This window comes from Cebidichthys violaceus, unplaced genomic scaffold (assembly GCF_023349555.1).
Source record: "Cebidichthys violaceus isolate CVI_PGR_0920_01 unplaced genomic scaffold, fCebVio1.0.p SCAF_10, whole genome shotgun sequence".
Classification (NCBI taxonomy): Eukaryota; Metazoa; Chordata; class Actinopteri; order Perciformes; family Stichaeidae; genus Cebidichthys; species Cebidichthys violaceus.
Window position 1 is genome coordinate 2,975,981 of NW_027176263.1, and position 24,646 is coordinate 3,000,626.

Sequence of the window (24,646 nt, forward strand, 5' to 3'; positions counted from 1 at the left end):
TACCAATAATGCCAAACAGAAGAAAAGCATTTTTCTTTTTTTGATTGCTAAACTAATTTGGCTTTTGTAAATACAAACTGAAAATGGGAACTCCTACGTGCCTAAGAGTAAGAGGCAGATGGCAGATAAAGGAGACAAATGTAGAGAGAACCATGAGCTGTGAAAATAGGAAACAGAAATAGAGGAAGTACATGTTGTAGGAATCGAATGCTAGAGGACACTGGTAAAATAAAAGCAAAAGAGAATCAGCCGAGGAGAATGAAAGAGACAGACGGTGGGAGACGGATGGATCAGTTCACTTAGTTTGAATGACTGGAGCCCCCACTCGCCTGAGCCTCCAGGTCTTGACTTGAAGTGTCCCTTCTTGGTTTTGAGCAGTAATCACATTAGAAGAGAGAAGAAGGAGCTCAACCACACTGCTGAGCCCTGGTCATGGTCAATCCTTGCTTCACTAAAGCACAAAAGATGTAAAAGGAGGACTGTCAGGTGAATACAGCTCCGCCTGTAACTACACCTAGTACTGTAGCATACTGTAGAGTTGACAAGTAGAAGGGGACGCTGCATCTGGAACCGTTTTTCTCCATTCTAGTCCCATTTCCATTTTAACTTTCAATGATATTGTCAATGTTACCTTCTCCCACAACATGTTTACACAAGCTTGTAGCTTTAACTTATCTAAGAAACAGATATTTTCTAACATGCCTGTTAATCTTTTGTACTGATGAGTCAACTGGGAAAGTTTCATGCCAATCGAAGCTGTAGGAGGACTCCAACTGTGAGTCACGTAACATTGACTACGGGAAAAATGAATGGAACTTTTTCTTTGTCTCACTTTGCAACTCTAATGCCTCTAGCTTTCAACAGACATAGGAGCACATCAGATCCCCTTTTAGTTGAAAATGTTTTATTTGTGATGTAGAAACAGTAAAAAAATGCATAATATTGCACATAATCACTAAATTGCACTTTCTCAAGGTACAGATCTTTGCATGGAAATTGATGACCTGAATAATGTTATCTACTGCGTAGTCTAATGATGGGAGGCCAGTATGAGTCTTCCTGACATTTCTCAGACATACAGTACCATAATCTACATACGAGCTAGCTGTTATAAAATTACTTAAAGTAAATACCTGCTTTGTAACAGCGTGTAAGTTCAGGGTCATTGCTACATCATCAGTGTTTTTTTTTTTACTTAACCAAAGTTGGTGGCTACAATTCTCTACAAGTCTCTGCTGTAAGATTGCTACCATACTCCATTAGCACTGTATATAGCCCTTCTATTCTTGCAAGTTCAGTGCACAGTTGTTTATGTGGGTGGATAAACAGATGTTTGGTATTCTGTAATTCTGCAAACAAAATAAAATGTTGTTTGTTTTTACAAGATGGAACTCGAGGTTGAATGGCAAGATAAATCAAAATTAAAATAACTACATTTCAAATGTTAGCTAACCTAGCATGACATAAATGACTTAGAAGTAGATTAGGTTCAAGACTTCACATCAGAGCTTTGCTGTGACACAATCTGTGACTCTGAGGCAAGGCAAACTCTTAAGAACTCAAAGAGAAATGTCAAAATAGCCTTTACTTTTTGTTTGAAATTCAAAATTAAATGAAACCCTTTATAAGTTATCATAGAAAATATTCTGCCTTGGAAGTAATCCAAACATATATGTTGTTAAAAAGAATTTGACCTAAGCCAGAAGACTTCTGCACTTTCAACAATTGTACCTGCTTCAAGAGAAGGGGCCCAAACATATATATTTTTATAAATTTAATTTCACAGTACTTTGCTAAAAATATTCAGATATTCTGAAATATAAATTTTGAATATTACGTGACAGTGTAGCCAACAGAAAGGACAGGATGACTGAGGCAAAGTTGGCTGGCTAGTTGGTTGGTTGCACAGTGAGCTAAATGGAGAGTTAGAAAGAAGGACAGAGAGCTATAAAGGGACAGAGTTACAAAGAGAGGGAGGAGACAGGAGTTTTTAACCAAGGCAGGCAGACGTTCAGTCGGACGGACAAACTGAGCAGGATGTTAACAGATAATGAGGAAGAAGAGAGAATAGACGGGTCATAAAAATAGCGCTGACACACTGCCATGTATTGTACGGTGTTTCAGTCTTTCAAGCATGTTCCTCTCAATAGTCAAATGTTTGTGCTTTGCCGGAGGTGGGGCTGATGTCCATTCAAAGATAATAGCCTCACTCGTAAAAGGCCCTCCACATGGCGCCTCCTCTTGTTGCCAAGCAATATGCTCTAAGGGGAAGAAGACCAAAAGTGCATTGCATTGGAGAAGGCAATAAAAAGTCATACATATAAACTATGAGTTGCATTTAACCAGTAGATAAAAAAACCCATCTTTTTTTTTCATCTTTACACAGCTAAGAAACATATATGTATCCCAAAGCTCACCTAGTTTTTGCAGGTGTGTGTCCATCCTCTTCAGCGAACATGCCAGAAAAAGGTTTGACAGAATCTAAAATGTTTTTTGTCTCTGCTGTCCCCCAGCTGACTTAATGTGCAGTCTCAACTCAGCACCCCCAAATGAACTGGTTTCTGCTGTTATCCATCCTCATGTGTTGATTGCTCCCTCTGAATATTCCCTCATCCATCTTGAGAATAACAGGGGTATTCATTTGCCCAGGAAAAAGGCTGTTTCCAAAGCCTTCATGTTTCAGTCAAAGGAACCAGAGTTTCCAACGAGCATGCTTTTTGGACTCTGTCTTGGATTTGCGTTTTGGGGTGGATGTGAATACTTCATTCGAGTAAGGGAAAGCAGGACATTGTTGGCTGTCCAGGGGGCAAAGCCTCTTCATCAGAGGCTGTAGCTTGTCCTCCTGCAGTTTGAAGTCCAGCTCGACACTGTAACACAAGCATAAGAGGCAGAGTTTTACATCATTTACATTATTCAGTTCAGTATTTCACCTTAAAAACAAGGATGTGACAGTAGATTTATTGACTTAAAATCAAGTGCATTCATCTGTAGGTTTTTAAAGTTAGCGAGCTTTTTGGAGGCTGTAACATTTCTGACTCAGTTTATGACTTATTTTTTATATTAGTAACCCACTGATGTCCAGATGGAGGCTGGGAGGGAGGCAAACCGTTCAAATGCACTGACAGACACCCTGGCAGCACATATCTCTAGCAGCATATATCCACATTTCAGAGACTCCTCCGAGTAATAGAGTTCCTTTGCATCATGTCTGTATTTTTTATGGATGCTGTCAAAGGGCTTTTCCTGCATAGATTATATTTGTATAAAAAAAGAGCTAGAATGTGGGTTGCTCCTGACATCAGACCTCCATACCCGCCAGCATAATCCCAGGCTGGTCATCGTCTGATTTTGTTCCGACACCGTAGTTGAACTCTCTCTCCGATTAAATCTCTCAGGCCTGAGAATAAATGTAGGGCTTAATCCCTTCCAAATGAAACCGCTGAGAGGCCAAGCATATCCTGATTAACTGCCTGTATTCAAGCAAGGGATAAATGCATTATTATACACCATCTCCTTTCACTTTATTGCTATCGATTTGTAGTGATCTGTTAATGTATTTATTCTTGGAGTATGCAATAAATTGTGGTAGCATCCGAGTGGAAATAGAAGAGAATGAATCATCTGCTATGTGCCTGCCAAAGTGACACTCCTCAACAAACCGTACCTGATGATAAAATGTCCCGTTGCTTTTTGGTTTCGGGGCATTTTTTGATTCATCCTCATTTCATTTATTTTGATCATTGCCAACATTACTCAACACACTGCATTTTTAAAGCACAGTGAATACTAGGATTTACAACGCTTATTTCTGTCACTCAAACTCTGGAGGGATTAAAGGTGGAGAGGAGTGAAGCTGCTGAAAGAGATGACGTCTGACATGTCAAGGTCAAACATTTAGCCCTCTCCTTGTCCGCCGGCACACAAATAGACGTTAAGGCACAATGCTCGGCCTGATAGCGTAACGTCTTTGATGGGCAGTGTAATTAGTTTGCTGAAGGATATGCTATACTCAAAGTGACAATGAATCCTGGGAACTGTCCTCACCCTTAAGATAAGTGTCGGTTAAGAACAGAGCTCTATTAAAGCCTTCAGGGGAGAATCCGCGTGGAGGGCTGGATAGTAGTTTGGCAGGCAATGAATCGATATACTCGATTATATGAAAAGCAAGTCAGAAATGTGCAAGAGCCCGTGGCTGCTTGAAACTCCTCATGATTTATATAAAAGGGTTTTTCAAGCATGTTTCGCTGTATCAAAACAAAACCTCGTTTTTCATTTTCCTTTGTGATTTTTCCTTATTTCCACTTCAAATAAAAGCTCACTCACACTTGCAGGTAAACACTGATGACAGTGAGAAACTCAGTTTTCAGATTAGACTGAAGCCTTTATTTTGACAGAACTGCTCTTTCTTGCAGTATGTGATGCAAACATCTCTTTTTTATATCATCAATTGTTTCATTTCCTCCAGCTTTTATCTCTATATGCATCTTTTGTTTTGTGTTAAAAAAAACCCTGCAAGTTTACAACTGCTGTTTAAAGAATGTTGACTTGACAGAAAGCGGAGCAGAATCACAGCAGCACAGTGCAACACCGAATAGCCTCAGCAATTATTAGGCAATTAATCAGTTGGCAGATCACTGCAATTACTGTACGCTGTGGACACATGCCACGGTGGGAAGCCAAGGGCAGCACTGTACGATGCGGGTGGCTCTGGGGAGCAGGTGCTTCAGCAAACAAAACCCTAAATCTAAGATCATCTCAGTGCAGAAACAGATTGAAGCAGCTGGAGACAGGGAGGCTTTTCTGGGGCATTCAGCAAAGCAGATTAATCATCTCTTTAGCTATGCAGTGTGAGTAGCTGTTGCTGTGATCAGTGGCGAGCCGTTTGTTTGTCTGCGGTCGTGGTGCGCTGAGCACCATTCAATGATTGTTGCTCCTGGGAGGGATTCATGCTGCTGTGAGATGTCTTTTTAGCACACCATACTCTATTCATTTAGCAGCGTATACCTGCTCGCCACTTTTCTCTGTTCTTTCTGCTGCCGGCACCAAAGTAATTTCTCCTCCGGTGATTTCCCCTTTGGCCATTCAAAGTTCAAACTCTCCACTTGACAAGATGAGTGGTTCAGGCCCAGTATAGTGTAACATCCTCAGAACTATGACAGGGCATAGTAGAATGAATCACTAGAGACTGACAGTTATTTCCCTCACTGACAGGCAACAGTTGAAGCAGAAACTTCCTGCAGGTTATCTTGATCAGATGCTGAATTCTTCCCGTCATGTATCTCAGATACAAACGCCATTGTTGTTGTCTATTACACAGCCTTCTGCTTTACAGACACACAAAGAAAAACCCAAACTCATTAATGAGAACAAAATAGAGTAAGCAATCTTGACAATTGTTCACAAAAAAAAAATCCCCAGCTCCACCATCTCAGGATGTGTTACAAGTGCTAATTAGCTCTTGCGTCTCATCATATTGCTTTGCCTGAACTTAACTGTTTCTCAAAGTCATTGTTAGTTCCAAATTGGAAACAACTACATTGCATACTTTGATTCAAATGCTGGTTTTTATTCAACACAGCATGATAGGAATAAAATCCTTTAATGCTTTGATCTGAGTATGTTTGTTGAACTGGGCTTCCCGCTGTATACTCCAGGTTGACTGTGGTAGGCCACATATAATTTCTTTTGGAAGCTCTTGTATACCTTGTTTGAACTACTTGTTTGAAATGTAGATAACAAGGGGATATGAAGAGCAAGAAGATTGATGTAGTCCGATCATACTGTATCTGTCTTTGAGTTGCATGTTGCAATGAAGCATTTTGAATTCGCTACCACTCTGATTTGTTTCCCTGACTGACCTCTTCTCCATGGCAATGCCAGCCGAGGCTCATGCATATTGTATAGTATTTAGAGTTGTCCACCATGCCAAAATTAGGGCCAATGCACGATTTCTCAGTAACAAAGTAAAACCTGAAACAATCTGCATTACTAGACACCACTAGAGATATACAGTAGGTTAGAATTATTTTTCTTTTGTAATGTGGGTGAAGGGACTCCTTAAGGGATCCCATTTTCCCCTGATGTGATGGGCAGTGTCATTATAGTTATTCCCCTAATTTATAGTACATTCTGCCTCTCTAGCTCTTTCTCTCTCGTTTACTTGCCATATGTACGCCCTATTTGTTGCAGTGATGTATGAGATGCTGCAGTAAACCGGAGGGTGGGTAGAGACTGTCAGGGCAGAGCTGAAGTCTGGATAAGACCTATAGATTGACTACCGGAGCTCAGCAACTACTCATGCCCTGAATTTATTGGACATACTGGAAATGCTGGACTGCTCTGAAATGAAGTGCTGCATCTCGGGGGCCGCTAATCATGGTTACAGTTTCAACATGCAGTCGTCTAACCTTGAGGGGTAACTTTTCATCCAAACTTGCTTTTCTAGGCTTTAATTTGCATCACTGCGTCCTATTCAAGGTGTCACGCAGAGTGGTTTGACCATCGAGGTAATTACCGCTGCGCTATAAGTAGTTTAACTCTCTGTATTAATAGACTATTATAATAACAGGGCTGCTGGTGATGAGGTGAGGTAGCTGTATGTGACAGTAAAAAGAACATCTGAAATCAAGAGCAGAGGTAAAAAATAAGGTAATGCTTTTGTTTTTTTCTCTCTCTAAAAACATCATTCAGTCTTGGAAGGTTTGTGCAGCTGAAGAATACTAAACAGCACTATTTGGAGAATTTAAGATATTTATGACAATTGCTTTGGCAGAAATAGATAGGACCGTGACAGTGTACTACCCTGCTTGCCAAGAGACTCTGCTCTATTCACTGACTTAAGAACCAACTGGGTGATCTGAAATAAACAACATTTAATGAAACAGAGCACAGATGAAATGATAATCTTCCACGTTATTAGTACTCCGCAGAGTGTGTCTTCAATGTGATTTTATTACCATACCACATGCTTTGGTTTGCTGACAACAGACTGGGGGCTGTTCTTTTGCCATCAGAAATTGTTCATAGTTTGTTAATTAAGCCAAGCTGCTTCACCGACATACAGAGTTGGCAGAAGATAAGATCAGTGAGGTAGAAAAAGAGAAACTCAGCTATGGGCTTTGGGACTTTACTTTGCTCCTCTTCGCAGTCGGTTTATTGCTTCAGTCGTACAAATGATGTTGCTGTTACATCTATAATGTTTGCTTCTCAGTTAGATGAAACCCGAATGCACCCTGTTGCCACATTTATCGGCAGTAAGACAATATTAAACAAGCGGTCCAGTCGAAATCACATGACAGATAATACCCTTTATCCATTACTACCATACCATTTATTTGCAGTAATAAATATTCTTACACTCTGCAGAAACCCTCGGATTGAATAGCACACTAACTTACAATCATGGCTAAACACATGGAAACAAATCAAAGAAAAGGCCTGTGTAATCAATAGGGACACAGACACACTGCAGTATTTGGTCTGTAACACAGGAGCAGTACACATTTTGATCAAGCCTCACTCTGTTTGCTTTCAGAATCTAATCATCTACTGTAGGATTTATCATACAATTTGTCTGTGAGAAATGGGATTCTATTCACTACATTTACTAACCTTGGCTTCCTTTACTACAACATCTTTATGTTGGATATAGTAGTAGATTAACAGCTTCATTCTATTCAGGTGAACTCCACCTGTTTTAAAGACATCATGTAGCTTGAGAGTCTTCACAGATTGGTAGGCAGACAAGGTTTGAAGGATCTGCTTAGTTACAGTAGGTCAGACACCAGGTCACCAGGAGACACTGTCCTCCCCCATAAACAAACCCCATAGCTTGTTTGTACAAGCAGCTTATTACGACTCATATTTACATTAATTGTTAGGCGGCAACCTTTAGTGGCAGTAGTGGTTAATGATTATTCCGAGAGCAAACAAGGAAGTGAGGTGAAGTCTGCGTATGGAGGAGGTCGGGGATGGGTAAAACAGGTGACCACTACTTGCATCCTGTGTGTGTCCAACTAAAAGTCAATGTTGAGTTATTTTACGTCACGTATGTAATGTACTTTACGTACGTGACATTGGTTAACTTATGGACGTAGCATACGTTACGTAACATTCTTATTTGAACCCAAACCATGATCTTTTCCTTAATTGAGTATTTTGTTGCCTACGCCTATCCAAACTGCATCCGTTTGCATGCATCCGAAGATGTATGGATCTCCTGCCACCGTTAGGGACACTAATAAGAAACGCCCCTGTGGGTCACATTAGACTCTAATGTTTGTTCCTATACCCTCTAATGATTAGAGGGTATAGGAACAAACCACCTACGTAGTCATGTGGGTTAGAGGACTTGTTGCATCAGGAATGTAACAGGCCTTAAAACTCTTCTACTTAGACCAACATCAGACCAAAGCTCTTGTTTTGATGCACCAACAATAGAACTTGTAGTTTAGCCGTGCTCCTTAGGCGAGCCAGCGGCTCATGTCTGAGTCAGTTGTGTTGTTCATATCCAGTAGGTATTGATTAGTGTGCGGCCCAGATCAGGGAATATATGTTGTCCAAGTCTCTAATGTGAAGTGTATTGGGATGTCAATGGGATCATGCAAGACTATTATAATTCAAAATCTCTCTAATTTTTTCCCCCTGAGGCTTACTAGAATAATTGCTTTAAGTTTTAATGTGATAAACCACTACCTGTTCATTAGTTGCATGTTCATTATTTGATCATCAGCATAATCAAGGAGCTTTAAGGTCTAGGTTTAAAAAAACAAAACAAAACAAATTAGTCAATATTACGGGACCCAGAAATTAAAACATTTTACTTCATCTGTCATCTGAGCAGAAATAAAGAACGGTTTGACATGAATTAAGTTGCCAAAAAGGTCTTGCTAGAGCAAAGCATGATGGAAGGCGATCAAGGGGATGTGACAGTCATTGTAAATGAGCAATGAGAGAATACATTAGTGGATGTTGTAGTGCCGGGTGCAACAGAGGAGGTTCCCCTGGGCAGTAACTTCCATCAAACTGGCAGCTTTGGAGTGTGAGAAATATTATTATTTTTGGGGGTTTTAGCTAATTTCAGCAACATGTTTCAACTCATAATGCATTCAGATTAACGCATTATAATTTCAAATCAAAGTCAGTTTTTTTCCTTCTGTGGAGAAATGCAGACTATTGCTACATGAGTCTTATAACAGGACTTGTCATGCAACACTTGATTAAGAACAAATCTGTGAGGCCCAATGCTTTCTTATCCCCCTGTATCTAATACAAAATGAGTACCCTGCTTTCAAGTTCCAGCATTGTTTTCACACCACATTCTGGGTCAGCTTGACACAACGCACTCGTCAAGGGAGAAGAGAGAGGAGGCATCTTGTAGAAAATATTACATAAATCAAAAACCCTGAAAAAACGTGTCCGGGACAGGGCAGTTTCCCTTTCTTTGCACGAAAATGTCCACAGCTAAGTACCATCATGACTTTAGAATATTCAAGGTGTTTTAAATATCTGACATTCTTTCAAGATCATTTAAAATGGCATCAGAGTGACTCTGGACAGCTCTTATTGTATTGCTGTTAAAACCAACCTTTACTGTAGTGCACATATTGCAAACTTTCATATTCAGTAGGGATACAACGTTTACGAAAACAACCGATTCCCACTGTACAAAGCATTTTGCCTGGAGAGTATTTTCCAAACAGCTGTCTGCTTCCTGTTTTAAGGAACAAGGTAACAAGCGGGTTCAGCAGTAGAGGCTTTTGGAGTGAAGTGACAAATGACACAAGGTTATAGCTTTAGCGTACTTGCCACCTGCTTCAGAGCCATTGTTCAGCTCAGAACACATGCGAACACTTACATCACACAAAACCACTGTGTATTTTTACAGAAATCCAGAGAGTTAATCCAACCTTTGTTTCTAAACAGAAAATTGAGTTCAATGGGACGTAATGAAATTCTAGATCCTCATACTTCGTGACAGGTTGAACTATATTTCCCATCTTATCTAATACACTTCCTACTGCTGTATGATTATTTATTTATTACAGCCACACATTATTTTTCATCATCCATTGTACTGTAGAAAAACACGCTATAGTGCAACACCTAATATACTCTAAACAGTACCGCCAGCAGCTGCACATTTACTTCTTTGGGCTCTTCTTCCCATATCCCTGGTGATCGTTTCATGATTCTGCACAGAAAAGCATCACTGCACCAAACACCTCTTGTAAGCATCCCCCTTTCACACTGAACCAAACTATCATACAGAAAAAAAAAGCATTTAATGCAGCATTTATGACACAGATATTAATGATTGTGAAAAGGGCCCACCTGTAAATGATGCATGCGCTGTTTCGACAAGTGTCACAATTTGCTGTGTCTTGTCCTGTTCGGTAGGTGAGCCTGTGAACAGAGAGATGAAAAGATACGTGTGATCTCCAGTGACAGGCTTGAGCTTCCATTTTTCAACACCTGTGGGCATCAGCTATCAGCCAAAATCTGTTCAGCTTGGTTTCTACCCAGTGTTGTTTATTCCCAACAGTTGAAAATGCAGCAGGGGCTCTGATCCTGCAGTTCTCTCAGATTTGGTTAATCAAGTGTGCAGACTTACTGATTTTACATAACAGGATTACCTCGCTTTGCCGCGACATAGTTATAAAATGTGTTCTGTGTCTCTATTCTATAGGCAATAGGAAGTAAGTAGCAACTAAATGCTGCATGAATCATGTGTAGTGAAAAATCAATACTTTTACATTTTGCGCTATACTGTACATCTTTTTTATTTCTCATCCAACTTAATTTGCTACAGACATAATGAACATCGAGGATTCCAAAAAAACAATCAGCAAGACAAATTGTATCTGCTCTGTTTATGGCATAGGAATACAACCCCGAGGGCCTGTTGTCTTTACTGTACAAGAGTTGCAATTTGTTATGTTGAAAGACCTCCGCAAAGGACCAACATAAGCCATCTCTGGGGCGGAGATACATATGTTAAAGATGACATATTAAATATACAATGGCTTTGTTGGAAAATTCTATGCATAGTTCCTAATTTGAGTTTACACAAGCATGCAGGTCCGCATATTATTTGCGCTATCAGTCCCTGCATGCAATAAGTCACGGCTGCAGTGGTCTGGGGATGAAGGGAGGGGCTGTGTTAGAGCTGCACATGTAATTATTTGCTGTCACGGCAACCCATCACCCTGCTGGATGTCACGTGGAGGGGTTGGATCTCAACCGCTCGCCATGACACGAGAGGTGACCTCACTGGGGGAGACAGAACAGCGCGTGGATCGAAAACGCTGATGGGAGCTCAAGGTCAACAAGTTCATCCATCCTGCCCTGTTCCCAAATGAAGTCTCTCTGAGCAGCTGTGAGCAAGAACAGTAACTCACTGCACAGACAAGGTCCGCACAAGCTGTGCTGCTGCCTGGCTTTTCTTGCACATCTTTGTAATTTAAAGAGCTCCGCTCTAATAATCAAAGCGTATTAACCTAAATTGATAATCACCGCGTGTACTCAGCACAAAAAAAACAAACAAGAACCACTAAAGTGACACTATTAAAAAGCACAGAGTAAGATTTCATAGATGCTTCATGGGAAAAAAACCCTGCACCGCCGATATTCGTTGGCTAAGCCGACTGTTTGTTGGCACAGATTCACTGCTGTGTTGTCTGCCCACGTCAGCTGTCCTGGGATATGTCCTGCCCTCGTCATTCTGCTTTTACTGTCAACACCCCCTGCCTAAGTGGTTGCTGCTCTGCCTGTAGCACTGCATATGATTTAGTTTTCACTGAAAACCTGTCATCAAAAACTACATTCAGATGTGGCGTGCTTTAAATATGGGGTGAGTATGTCATCTTATGTTATACACATGTTTTGTATATAGTATATATATAATACAGACTCAGCAGACATTATTTTGACGTTAACTGTCTATATGGTGCAGCAGCGTGACTAGCATGGGTAGCGACCCTCATATGTCAATATAATCATATCAAATTAGTATTATGGCCCTTATATCAATACAGTTTAACCAAGAGTTGGCATGCAACACACATACTGTAGAAAAAATATTCAACTATGGACCATTGTTATTATGAAAAATGATAAATAGTCTGTGTGCAAGTGTTTTATTGTTGAACCACTTTGAGCTAAAAACCTTGAACACTATAGTTTATGTAAAGCACACAAGCTGGTCAAGGCTTTAAGATATATTCAGTTAAGCTGTTTTTGAGAAAGAAAGAAGGAGAAACTGTATTATCATCAGTGACTAACATCAAACATTATCAAGTGTCACTGACCCACTTCTGCTAAGGTTTGGACATTTTGAACAAATGTGAAACAGCTGACAAGCAAACGCATTGTTTGTTGTTCCTTTTTGCAGGACCTCATTGATCCATTTCGTGTGACTTAATCAAACTTACAGAGATGAGGAACAGATGACAAGCACATGCATTATTTTTGAGTTCCTGTTGTACTTTTGCAGGACATATTTTTTTCTTGTTTGTAACTGACTCATGGGGCATGTGAGGGAAAGCAAGTAAAATCATCAAAAATTAAGAATTGGGATATTGAAATAATGAATGCCGTCATACGAACAATGGGCCTCATGAACATTAGCCATGACGGAGTTAGCAAACTTCAGATAAATGTGTAAATGGCCATTGTAATCATGATGAATGCCACCTGTGCTTAAATGAGCGTGTGTTCATGAGAATTGTAAATGAGCCCCAGTAGTACCATATACGCCTATGAGTCCTGTCCCATTTGTCCAGAAGTGTTTATTAATGAAAATGGCACCAAAGAATGAGATACATAAAGGAAAATTATCAGCAGCAGAAATAAGGGACCTGCTAAAGCCAAGGAATGGGAAAAAATAATGAGCTATTAATGCCGTGTTAACTGAGGGTTGTACTGTCACTGAAATGAAGTGGAAATAGTTCCATATGAAAATAGCTGAATATAACGTCTCGTCACAGCAAGGCGATCAATGATTGCAATGGAGGGGGTCAAGGGGAAGTCTCTATCTCTATGGAGATGGAGATGGACGAAAGAATACGTGCCATAATAGGAGATGTCAGGCATTGCAATGGAGGATGTTCCCCAGCACAGCGACTTGAATAAACCTGCATGTGAAAAGGCTATATGTCTTCCAAGGGCACAACACGCTAAGACTATTTGCAAATGACTCATACGGCAGGTCTGGACCACTCCTAAATTGTGTTTTGTACCGAAAATTAAAAAAACTAGAAAATTGGTGGCAAGTTCTCCGAAATCACGCGTACAAGCAACTTAAGAATTAATCTGTTCGTATGAGTGCTTCTTGCATGAGGCCCAATGTGTCCATTGTTTTACCATGGGTTAACTTTATCCTTTTGTCAATGCATGTATGTTAATGGCAGTGGCTTAAGATAAACTTGACATCATCTATTTATTCCTGGTGAGAACATGGAGACTTTTAATTGGATTCATCTCAAAGTGTAGTCTTAAAGATGGTTTTCCGACTGTCCACCCATGCAAAAATGGGAAGGGGAACGTACTGGGGAGGGCACAACACAGAGTGAGCGCTATAGCAGGCAAGGTTTTGTGGAGATGAAAGGCAAAGTGTTATGAGGCTGCACTAATTGGGCCTTTACAACCACATTCCACAGAGCCACACTGGGGTGCCTTGTTCTCCCCTGGATATGGAAGACTTAAATACAATTTGCTTTGTGTTGCTATGGGTTTTAGAGATGGAGTATTTTGATTCTTTCAATAGCACTGCAGGATTCTGGCTGTGGACATGGCTTGAGTACTTTATAAAAAGATTGTCAAGCCTGATGTTGGCTTACACATAAAATATTCGCATTCCCTAACACACAGTGAGATATACACTTTACTGTTCAAGCATTTGTATCGGATCAATACTCTATATCGGCCTTTACCCAAAGCACAGGTATCATTATCGGCCCAAAAAACAGATCAGCGCATCCCTACTTTACAGGTACTTTACATGGTAAACAGAGGATGAAGTAGCAATATTTGATCCCCTGACCTTTTATCTAGTGCCATCATCAGGTCAACATTTCTTATTGTCCAATTCTTCAGTTATTAGGCAAATACCAGCTGAAATGATGCCCCTTTTTTTTTGTTAAAGGATCATGTCTGTAGTTTACAACTACGGTCTTATTTTTGTTTAGGACAACATTGTAATTGCTCATAATAAAATCTGGGAACACAGACAACCATACAGGTTTTAAACAATCCTCCTTATACCTGAACTTATCTAGAAGAGAAATCACAGGCAAACTGTAAAGTCATTACTGAAAACTGCCCACTGTGAAGACCCATCACAGTTTAAAGACCAATTTCCTGATTGAAATTTGATCATACTTGCCCCCCACAGAGACTTTATGTGAGATAGGGATTATTACCATCATTTCTAGTTCTCTTTCCTTTGGGTTTAACTTCAAATAAAGCAGTTGAAATAATGTGGGTTAACTGTTAACAAATAGTCGACTGCTTGTATTTGTTGCCATTGTTGTACTGATGTTCCCAGATATAAGCGATTACTTTGGGGAGTAATTGCTTATGATAGCTCATAGAAATGATGGCCAAAGCTACCACACTCAAGACTTAAGATTCATGTTGTTATATGAGTTACGCTTTTTCCTGACAGCGCACTGATATGTGCATGTGTGTACAAAGTACATTGTATGTTTGGTTACATGTATAAAAAGTCTGCACTGTAAAGCTCACTCTACTCACCCCTCTCTCTGCGCTTCACCTTTCTCTAGCTCCTGAATAACTCCGAGTAGGACTTTGATGGTCTCCTGGCTCGAGCTGATGAGGTTTTCCATGGCCTGCAGCTGTGCTTTGATATCCTTGTCTCCAGATAAGGGCATTATCTGCTGGCTGCTCCTCATGCCTGGGGCTCCTGTGTCTCTTGGAGGAAAGCCCTCATCCCCACCAACTGTTTGCTGGAGTTTAGAGGAGGCTGACGCATGCCTTGTCCGACACTGCCCTTGTGACTGCACAGAGCATTTGGCACTATGGGGAAGTGTCTGTGACTGCTGTTCGTTTAGCTGTGTACCCTTTTTCCGTTTACAGCTCACAGACGGGCTTCCTAAAGACTCCACCTGTGTCAAAGAGTTCCACGTAACAGGGCCCATACCCTTTGACTTGTTCTGTGAAAACTCTGTGTTAGCCAGCTGGCGCTTTGAAGATGTGCCAGCTCCCATGTCTTCTTTGGGTAATCCTTTGTGTTTGGTCCTTGTACCACAACCCTGGTATTCCGTCTCTTTTTTGGAAGCAGGGCTGCCCGGACGGCACTCTTCTGAGAAAAGTAAAGAGTCTGGATAAGAGGGTCCATCCACACAGTTGGCACTGGAAAGCAAATCCTCTGTATCACTGCTGTCATCAGTGTGGTGAAGCAATGCCTTTGTCTGGCCCACAATCTTACCCTTGTACGTGGCGGACTCCCCGATAGGTTGTCCATCCTCTCCTCCTGTCTTTATATCACTCAAAAAACCATTGTTTTGTCCTTTATAATCTTCCACCAAAGCAGTATGTTTAAATGTATGTCCTTTTTTCCTCTCAAAAGGGAAAGTCTTGTATCGCTTTGTGAGGTCAGGCGAGGTCTGGACACCAGTGCTCTTGGTCACGTTTGGAATAGAGCGTCTGGCAGGCATGGTCATGTACTTTCTGTGTGTCACTTTGCAGGAAATGGATCTGGAGCGTTTTCCTCGAAACTCATTCTGAGCTTCACAGATATCCTTAAAACGCACTTGTAAGGCCTTGTTTCTCTTCTTTACCTGCTGCTTGCCTGATTCTGATCCAGACTGTGCATCAAGGCTGTGTGATGGGCCTGTCTCTGAATCTGATTCATCTGAATTTGAGATAATGCATTTGGTGTCTTCTTTGCTCACCATATTTTCTGAAAAAGGTAAAAGAGAAAAGAGCATGTTTGTTACTCTTTTATCAAGTTTGGAAGAAATATGATCTATAATCATAGCAGTAATATAGTACAACAAATTTGCCTTGGGACAATAGTAATAACCAGGTAACATATTCTAAACCTTTATCAAAGACACAATCTGTGATCCAATATCAAAATCATGGATCCAAACTTATGCCATACACATGGTGATATGCATCAAAGGTAAACCTTGGAAATCACTACACAACAAAGATAAAAATAATCTAACCTCATCTACAAGTAATTTGCACAATTATGTATGCATCTACACTTGTATCTCACACATTATTAATATTATGATTTTTCCCCATGCCGCATTCCCATTTCAAATGAAATGCTCAGTGTTGTGTATCAAAGAAACACTTTCTTGAATAATGTGACTAGCATATCAATTTGTATTAATAACCACTTTTAATTATTGCAACTTTGCAACATGTAACAGAATTTAAAGCATCAATTGGATGTTTCTTGTGTAAATGTATCCTTGGAGGTTTTTAATCAGGCGCCGACCTCCGGGTCTGGAAAGTGAAACCAATGCTTTTTTGCCTTTTAATTTGCATTCTTTCTAGCCAGCATTGGGCGACTCCTCTGGTTGCAAAAAAGTCCGATTGTATAAAAATCTATGTGAAAATGACCCTACTTCTCACTTGATTTATTACCTCAGTAAACACTTTAAACATTAGTATATGGTCTCAATGGCTAGTTCCAAGACTTTTCCAGTACAGCCTCATGAATATTTAGTAAATTATGGTCCCATTTCGACTAAAATAAATAATGAGCAGGGTATGCTTTAGGGCATGGCTACCTTGTGATTGACAGGTCACTACCATGTTTTCAATTCATGAAAAATAATTGTAACAATTTTGCTTACCAAAACATGTCTAATTCAGCTTTCAGTTGTACTAAGCTCCACCCTCACGTGTCACACGCAAAAAATCAAGATGGTGACATCCAAAAAACAAAATGCGAGAGTCAAAATGCCAAACTCAAAGCTTTAAAAGGGCAGTACAAACATGTCACAATGAATACTTTCAATTTTAACTTCCAATTTATGTTTTTTTTATGCCACAAGCTGGTACCTTCCACTTTTTATTTAATAACCAGATAATTAATATCACCGTTTATTTTTGTTCTGATGATTCAACCTGGAGAGATTTAGAGGTGCTCTGACTTTGAGTCACCTCACACAATCTATGAAGAAAATTAATAGAACTTCCTTTATTCCAGAACCAGGGGTTCCAGTTCCAGTTCACAACTTTATCTATCAACTCTATCTTGCCCGCTTTTTTGTTCTGCTAGTCCTGCTTTACAACTCATTGCTAGCTCTGCCAACAATTGCAATAGTAGATATTTACTGTACAGTAGTTTTCATAAGCTTGCCTGCCAAAAGTCAGATAATTTGCTTCAGGACACCTTTTTGTGTTTGTGCTACACTCCTTGCTCCTACCGCCACCATTCAGAAACTCTGCTGTAGTGACTTATGACAGTTGTCAATCTAAAATAATACACACCTCAAGCCTGGGACACAGCTCTGATATTACTTGTGATCACTATAGATGCCAGATCACTGCGTTACCTCATCAAGTGTTTGCCTGTTATCTTAACATGTTTAATGTGAGTTTATGTGGTGAGACGTCTGTGTGCATGGCACTATCATTAAACGATGGGCCTGCTAAAGCTGCTGGCTGCTATATTTTCTTTTAGCTATTGTTTTACAAATGCATTATGACTCATTTAGGTAGTGATTTATGTTGTTGTGAAATATCAATGCTCATGTTTCAGTATTAAGTGTTTTGGGCTCAATTGGTTTTGTGGCTTATTTCCCCCTCGGCTCATGTTATTTTGGGGGTTTCCTATTGGATCACCGTAGACTCCAATCTTTCTTGGAGGGTAACAGTGTACACGGGCTCAAGTGATTTAAACACTGTGGCCTTGCACATAGCCCAATCTCTTGGCTTAATGGGAAACTCCTCTGTTGCATAAAGGAGAGTCACATTTACATTTAATCAACACAGATCCTATTCAGCTATACATTGGGGAAACATTACAGCTCAAACAAATGGGTTTCTGTTACAACTCGCTTTACCGTTCTTCATATCATGATTACATTTAAACTGCTGAGCTCCTGTTCTCTGTTCTGTACTGGTACACTCAGCTGCACTCATTGACAACCTCAAGTTTCCCGTGTATCCAAACACTTATGGTCATCTCCTTGTGCGTTTAGATTGTTTGATAGTATGATCGCCAGAAAGGAGGTGTTTTATTAAGAAATAGCTGTGGGGCGGTTGGCCCACTAGTAAAAGGTGTTTAGTATATAATATATTCCCGTTGTGGTCAGATGTCCCTGGCAGAGGAAATGACCACACAGCTTCTGTGGCCCACACATACTAGACTATACATAATAGCTGGTGATGGACTCCTCCACACGTATGCACCTGTAGGCTCTGAGTCTAAACTCCCTTGGGGGAAATTTATTATCTTCACTCCCCAATCTCTGCTGTGCAGAGTGGAGTGACGAGGTCAGAGCCTAGACACCAATTATAAAGTCTGTACATACTCAGCGATCACATAATAAATCTGTCCCACGTGAGTTGGCTGACTGAACTGACCTTAGACTTTAAATGTTTACAGATTACTGATAGTTACCACTTTTTAGTAAGAGCATCTTGAGGAAAAAACTGAAATAACTTTGTAAATGAGAAACGGGATGAAGTCTCCAAAATGTGTTAAATCCCAACCGGCTTTGTTCACATAAAGGCGCTAAAAATGACATTCATAATACAACAGCTTGCTACTGTAGTCACTCCCCATGCAGAGTTTCAAATTAAGCTCCATATGATGATCCAATGAGAAATATTGCATTTTCTGACTCACACAGTTCATAGCTTGAGCACATATCAAGCAGCACGAGGAAATGAAATGATGTCTGATATGGTTGAAAGGAAACATCAGAAAGAGCTGGTTAATCATTTTCATATGACAAGACAGCATGCGATAAATAAACTCCAATGAATCATTTATTACCACACAAAAGCAAGCTATTCATGGTGTCGCTGCTTCTCTGAAAGTAATCATGTTTTATCATTCGGAGACATTGTAAATCCATCAATGTGATTGTTCTGGTGGGGAAATTTAGACTGAAGAGACATTTCCTTACTGTCAGTTTCACGATTGAATTAGTAGAAGGAAAAACATGTGTAGATAAGATTCATGTTAATATGTGATCTGCAGTTGATCTACATTTGCAGCGCGTGTTGAGCTCCAGTGATGTAATGACTAATCGTGTAAAAGTTCTTACGAAAGAACTAGTAACTCAATGTGATAAGAAAAGAATACACACTTTTTAAAGATGGGAAAACTGTGTTTGTTCCTTCTTTTTTGGTGTGTGTACATACAAGCATATGGGCACTTGTGTATTAGTGTGTATATTAGTGTGTGTGTGTGTGTGTGTGTGTGCCTTGCTGTCGCCTCTTCAAAGTGAGGCATTTGCCAGCATCTTATGGAGCGTGTGCACAAACACAGACACATACGCCTACACACACACACACACGTACACACTCACACACACAGATAATAAAAAGCATGAGGTTGTATTTCTTGGGAATCCTGCCATGTGTTAGACCTTGCAGACTGTCCACTGTAACCAACCCCTCAGCGCTAACTGTTGATGAAATGGAATATATTTAGAGGCAACTAGGTTTCATCTTGGTTCCTATTAATGCTGGAGAAAAACGGCATGCCAACAGTTTCTAGTGTCACTTCATTCACTGCAATGCATTCAGTGCCAGATGAGAAAAAAACAAACAAGCAACCAACTCAACCTCATTACACACAAACAATATTGTATGCTGGTTCATAAATTTACATGCAGTTGTTTTGGAATTTGGAGCAGCTGGATTTTATTGGGGGTGGTATTTGTTCTGAAACATAGCTTGGTATGCACTTTGATTTTAGCGCAAGTTGTTTGTCAGAAGCGGTTTTATGGAAAAAAAGAAATTTGTTCAGGGCTGATTCAAATGAGATCCTTTTATTTCACACTCAGAAATACCAATCTCACACCACTGAAAAGGTAATCACATCTGCAGGAAGTCTCCTCTAAGCGAGTACAATTTCTTGTGCAGTCATGTAAGGCATGTAAAGCAGCTAAATGGTAATTCACACAAAGGGAATCAAGAAAAGCTCTTCAACGAGTTTTTGTTGGAAGTCAGATACACACATACCGAGAGAGAGACTGACATGACACATGAATATATTCAGATGGTTGAGCGAGAACCTTCTTCGCCTCAACGTCTTCTATCTCCTCCTCCTCTTCTCAAAGCAAGCTATATCTCTGCTAATGACCTGAGGTCTTTCCCTGATTTGGCCTCAGCTATCCAAAGGATTATGAATAATGCATTGACTCTAAAATTGCAAAAGTAATCCTCTGAAATCTCCTTATGTACCCAGGCAGACCACGTTGTCTGTTCCAATTGCCCTTCAGTTCATCACGCTAAAATGCTGAATGAGGGAAAAAACAAACACCTTTCACTACAGTATCATGATTGATTTTAATATGACCACAATGTTGTAGGAACATGGTTGTTTGCAAAGAATGTTAAGAGGGAGGTTGGATCCATTTTCCAGGCAATAGCAGCCCTACAACACTGCTGACTCATGATTTATGCCCCATCGCAAAGCAGAGAGAAAGAGGCGGCATTGCTTTGATCGCCTTACATCTTTGACAGTCTGCATCAACGCAAAAATTACTGAAGTGCATCTGTAGGATATTTACATAGGATAATACACTGTCTAGCCACTCTCATTAATGGGTAAGTAATTGGCTTTTAACATCGCAACCTCCACTGCACCATCAATACAAACTGAGAGCATCAAGCACACAGGGTGTTCATCAATGCTCATCATTTTAGTAACATGTGCTAAAACAAGTGTTTATCACAAGGTACATGCTTTGATGCTGAGCTCATCACCCCCCATGCAGTCCATTGTATTCATTGTTGCTGTGCTATGTATTCATTTTGTATGAGGCATTTTTTTCTTGTTATTTGCATACATTACAGAGTGTGACATTGCACCAACTAAGCACAATGCAAAGGACGAGATCGCTGCCTTTGTCCAATCCATAAGGTCGTGTGCGTGCGTAGTCATATGCATTTGTACTGTATAGGTTCCGACTACCACACTTTCCGCGTTGCAGTAATCTTTTTCTCAACACACCATTGGGCGACAATGTAAGCCCCTTTGGTCCCAGATTTTTATATTGTCTTTTGTTCAATTTTTAAAAATAATCCCAGCCAGTTTTAAGATCTCCACAGTCACGCACACACAAAGAAACACACATATACAGACACACCATCTTATTCCAGCAGTCTTCCAGAGCTATCTGTATCCAACCGGGCTGCCGGCTACACCTCTGAAAGTTTGCTTTATGACATTGGCTTAAAAGATTTATCAGCACTTTCTGTTATGGGGAATAGCGGGAGGTTTTAAAAGGTTCCCATCCCTCAATACCCTGGATGAGAGCACTGGCTGTGAAATGGATCCTTGGGAAGAGTAAGTTTGGAGAGGCTGATATGAAGAAGGGCATTCTGGTTTTCTGTGTGATCATATGCTTTCCTGCTAGCGTGGGCCGCTTTTTGTTTAAGATAATGGTGAAAACTGTCTCTAACACTTCAGAGCATACATCTGTAGTGCATCACCCTGATGAGTTCATTGATTAATGAGGGGTTGAGCTATGGGCATACATGTGTAGTCGGGTCATTCTGATGATTGACTCTGGTGTAATGTAGGGGATGATTGGCAAGTGAAAAAGATGCTGAGATAGACAAGCCACAGTTTTTGTTGGCACCTTAAGGCTGTACCCTGTCTGTGTTTCCTGTGAATTCAGTAGTCAAGGAATGACATGTAGAAAAGAGAGGGACAGAGACAGAGAGAGGGGTGGGGGGGTGGGGGTGGGGCGGGGAGGCAACGACTGAGAGCAAATTTATGATGTATGATGCAGTACCCTAGAGCGTCCCAGATCACACATGTCATTAGTCATGATAAGTCTGAATACACCTTTTATGAAATTCCGCCTTGAAGAGCACATCCCTCATCAAATATGAATTTGTCATATAGTCTACGCCACTTGATGTGATAGGTGTTTTCCAATAAATGATCATCATTCCAGCAGTCGATTAGAGCACAATATACAATAGTCTATGAGTGAGCGCACGTCAATATTCTTCATTATCAAGCCCAAAAAATTCAGTACAGCGATCTCAATAATCAGCCTCTGCATCATCAGATAAATACTGCATGTCTGGCAAAGGCTGCAAAGACACGCAATCTAATAAGTGTATAAATAAAAGTCAAATTACATCACCATTCATCTTCATTTTCAACTGTAAAGGAAAACCTTGACGTGCCTTCCTGATTTTTCATTTAACCTTTCAATGCTTGGGTGCATAAATGCCCCCTCCCTAATTTATCCATATCTAATGCAAACAAGCATCACAAACCAAAAGACTCAAACAACATTTCATCAAAATTTGAGCATGCGTCTGACAGCCACTTTGATTCAATTAAGATTCTAGCAGGCAGACCAGATGCATCTGCCACTCTTCTTGCAGCACCTTTTGAATATGTGTGCAACTCCACCAAAGGAAGCAGAACTCTTACCTTGAGAAACAGATCAGAGGTGCAAAGGACAAGAAAGCGCAGATCCCCTGTAGAGCCAGTGTTCATCCATGTATTCAGTGGGTGCCAGGGTACGGTCCAGCCACTGGAGCAGCTCTCACTGGCTGCAGGAGGACCGAGAGAGAGGCAGCCGGTGCAGTGACAGCTGGAGTAGTTGTGGCACATCCGGCAAAGATTCAGGTTATCGAGATGGGAGAGGGAAAAAAGCAGAAAGACATTGCCTCAAAACCTCATCGGGTCCTCACTGATATCCCCCTTCTGCCTTTTACTCTGCTCTCTTCTCCCTTATACACCTCATTCAAGCATCACTGACACGCATTCGCTCTTGTCCCCGCACTCACCGGGAATAGGCACTCACACGCGCAGCGGAGATCTCCATCTCGCTGTGCTGCTGCTGTTGCTGCAATCCCTGTGCATTCGTGATTGAGTGTATGCGTGTATGTGTGTGTTAGGAAGGCAGAGAGAGGGTGGGCTGGTGGGTGGATGGGTGGGTGGATATGGCAAAGAGAGGAAGGAGGAGGAGGAGGAGGAGGAGGAGGAGGAGGAGGAGGAGGAGAAGGAGGAGGAGGAGGAGGAGTGAGGGGTAGTTGGCAAGCTACTGGGGAAAGTCCAGAGTCGCTGAGCTGCATCATCGGCGAAGACCCCCTTGTCCTCCATAGGCTGGCTCCGGTGACACTGAGCTGTTATATAATCTGAAGGGCTTCAGGAGACGACAGAGAGGGGGAGCTGCAAAATAATAATGTATTGTGCTTTTAATTGGATGTCTCCTGCTCCCCGTTACTTTCATACATCTGACATATTGTGTATGAGAGGTGTTGAAGGGGGCTGAATCGAGCAAAGGAAAAGAAAAGTGGCTCTGTAGGTGCACAAAGGGGGGAACAGACAAGGTGAGGAGCCAACAGGGCAGCAGTGTTAATGAGAAACTGAGACGAGAGAGAAAATGAAAATATGTGAGAGAGTATTAGAGACAGTGAGGCAGAGAGAGATAGAGGCCCAGAGAGAAATGTACTTCATTAGAAAACAGGGAATATTGATTAAGCAGACGTCTTAAATTAAGTTTCTTAGAAGTTTATGGCTTGGCAAAATGGCATATAAAGTCCTGTACACCTCTAATCGAATTCAATAAATAAATTTCTTGAGTCAAAGCAAACAACATGCAAACTTGACATACAAGATATCATGGTGCAGATACGTTTTTATCATCATTATCATGAGAATAAGTTGATAAAGCTATTTTTGCACAGCTAACACTGCTGAGCTAGAGTCAACGTTGTTTAATTTGGATCTGAATGGGGTTTTTGCAGGTATTTATATATTTCTGTTAGATTTCAGTTCTGTAGCTGACCATATTTAAAGCTGAGAATAAATTAGCTTAAAGCTGCACAAAGACTGTAACAACATTTGTTGGGATTGAACAACCTATACCATCAGAATAATTTGACAGATGCTAAAATGAGATATATTCTAAACAAGCGGGCTTAAAGCTTTGTCTATTTTCAGTGAAATATTTACAACAAAACATAAAAGGCTCCAAAAGGTAAAAATAAAATAACAGTTGATGATTGCTAAAGCTGTATCAGGATGGATTAAATCCCCAAATACCTATAATCCCTTTAGCTGGTGAAGAAGATTCAAACATTTAGCAAAATGAAACCGTGAGGAGTTGGTGGACTAAATGAAGAACCTGGACTTTAAGCAAAGTTGCCCCATAGTTGACAAGCTTTAAATATTTTTGTCGACAAGCCGTACATTCCTTTATATGCATACTCTATGTGTATTAATATTTATATATGCATGTATATATGTACAACAACAAATTTAGTCTGCTTAAATAACTCAGTAATGGTATCATCACATAGCTTCTCCAAAAGAATGCACTACTACTTAAACGAAGTGACATGCAGTCACATGTGAAAGGCAAGACGCAGCTATCTGCAAGCAGAGAAACTAGCGGGACGTTATATTTTATTTATTATTTTATTTATTTTCAGTCAATGATAGGGGAAA

At 40.5% G+C, this 24,646-nt stretch overlaps 1 protein-coding gene across 1 annotated transcript; it reads right to left on the minus strand.

Annotated features, from left to right (window-relative positions):
* Positions 1–23,051, minus strand: insyn2ab (inhibitory synaptic factor 2Ab). The gene is made up of 6 exons (XM_068717242.1): positions 22,981–23,051; positions 22,622–22,784; positions 14,755–15,922; positions 10,333–10,404; positions 2,418–2,867; positions 1–2,261 (listed from the first exon to the last, which is right to left on the minus strand). The coding sequence occupies exons 3-5, from the start codon at positions 15,915–15,917 to the stop codon at positions 2,684–2,686; spliced, it is 1,419 nt and encodes a 472-aa protein (XP_068573343.1). The 5' UTR covers positions 15,918–15,922; positions 22,622–22,784; positions 22,981–23,051; the 3' UTR covers positions 1–2,261; positions 2,418–2,683.
* Positions 23,052–24,646: the final 1,595 nt, after the last annotated feature.

Coding starts and splice junctions, on each gene's coding strand:
- insyn2ab (XM_068717242.1), bottom strand. CDS start 15,917: ATGGTGAGCAAAGAAGACACCAAATGCATTATCTCAAATTCAGATGAA. Junction 10,405..14,754: donor GGTGAAGCGCAGAGAGAGGG/GTGAGTAGAGTG, acceptor CTCTGTTCACAG/GCTCACCTACCGAACAGGAC. Junction 2,868..10,332: donor AGCGCATGCATCATTTACAG/GTGGGCCCTTTT, acceptor CTTGTGTTACAG/TGTCGAGCTGGACTTCAAAC.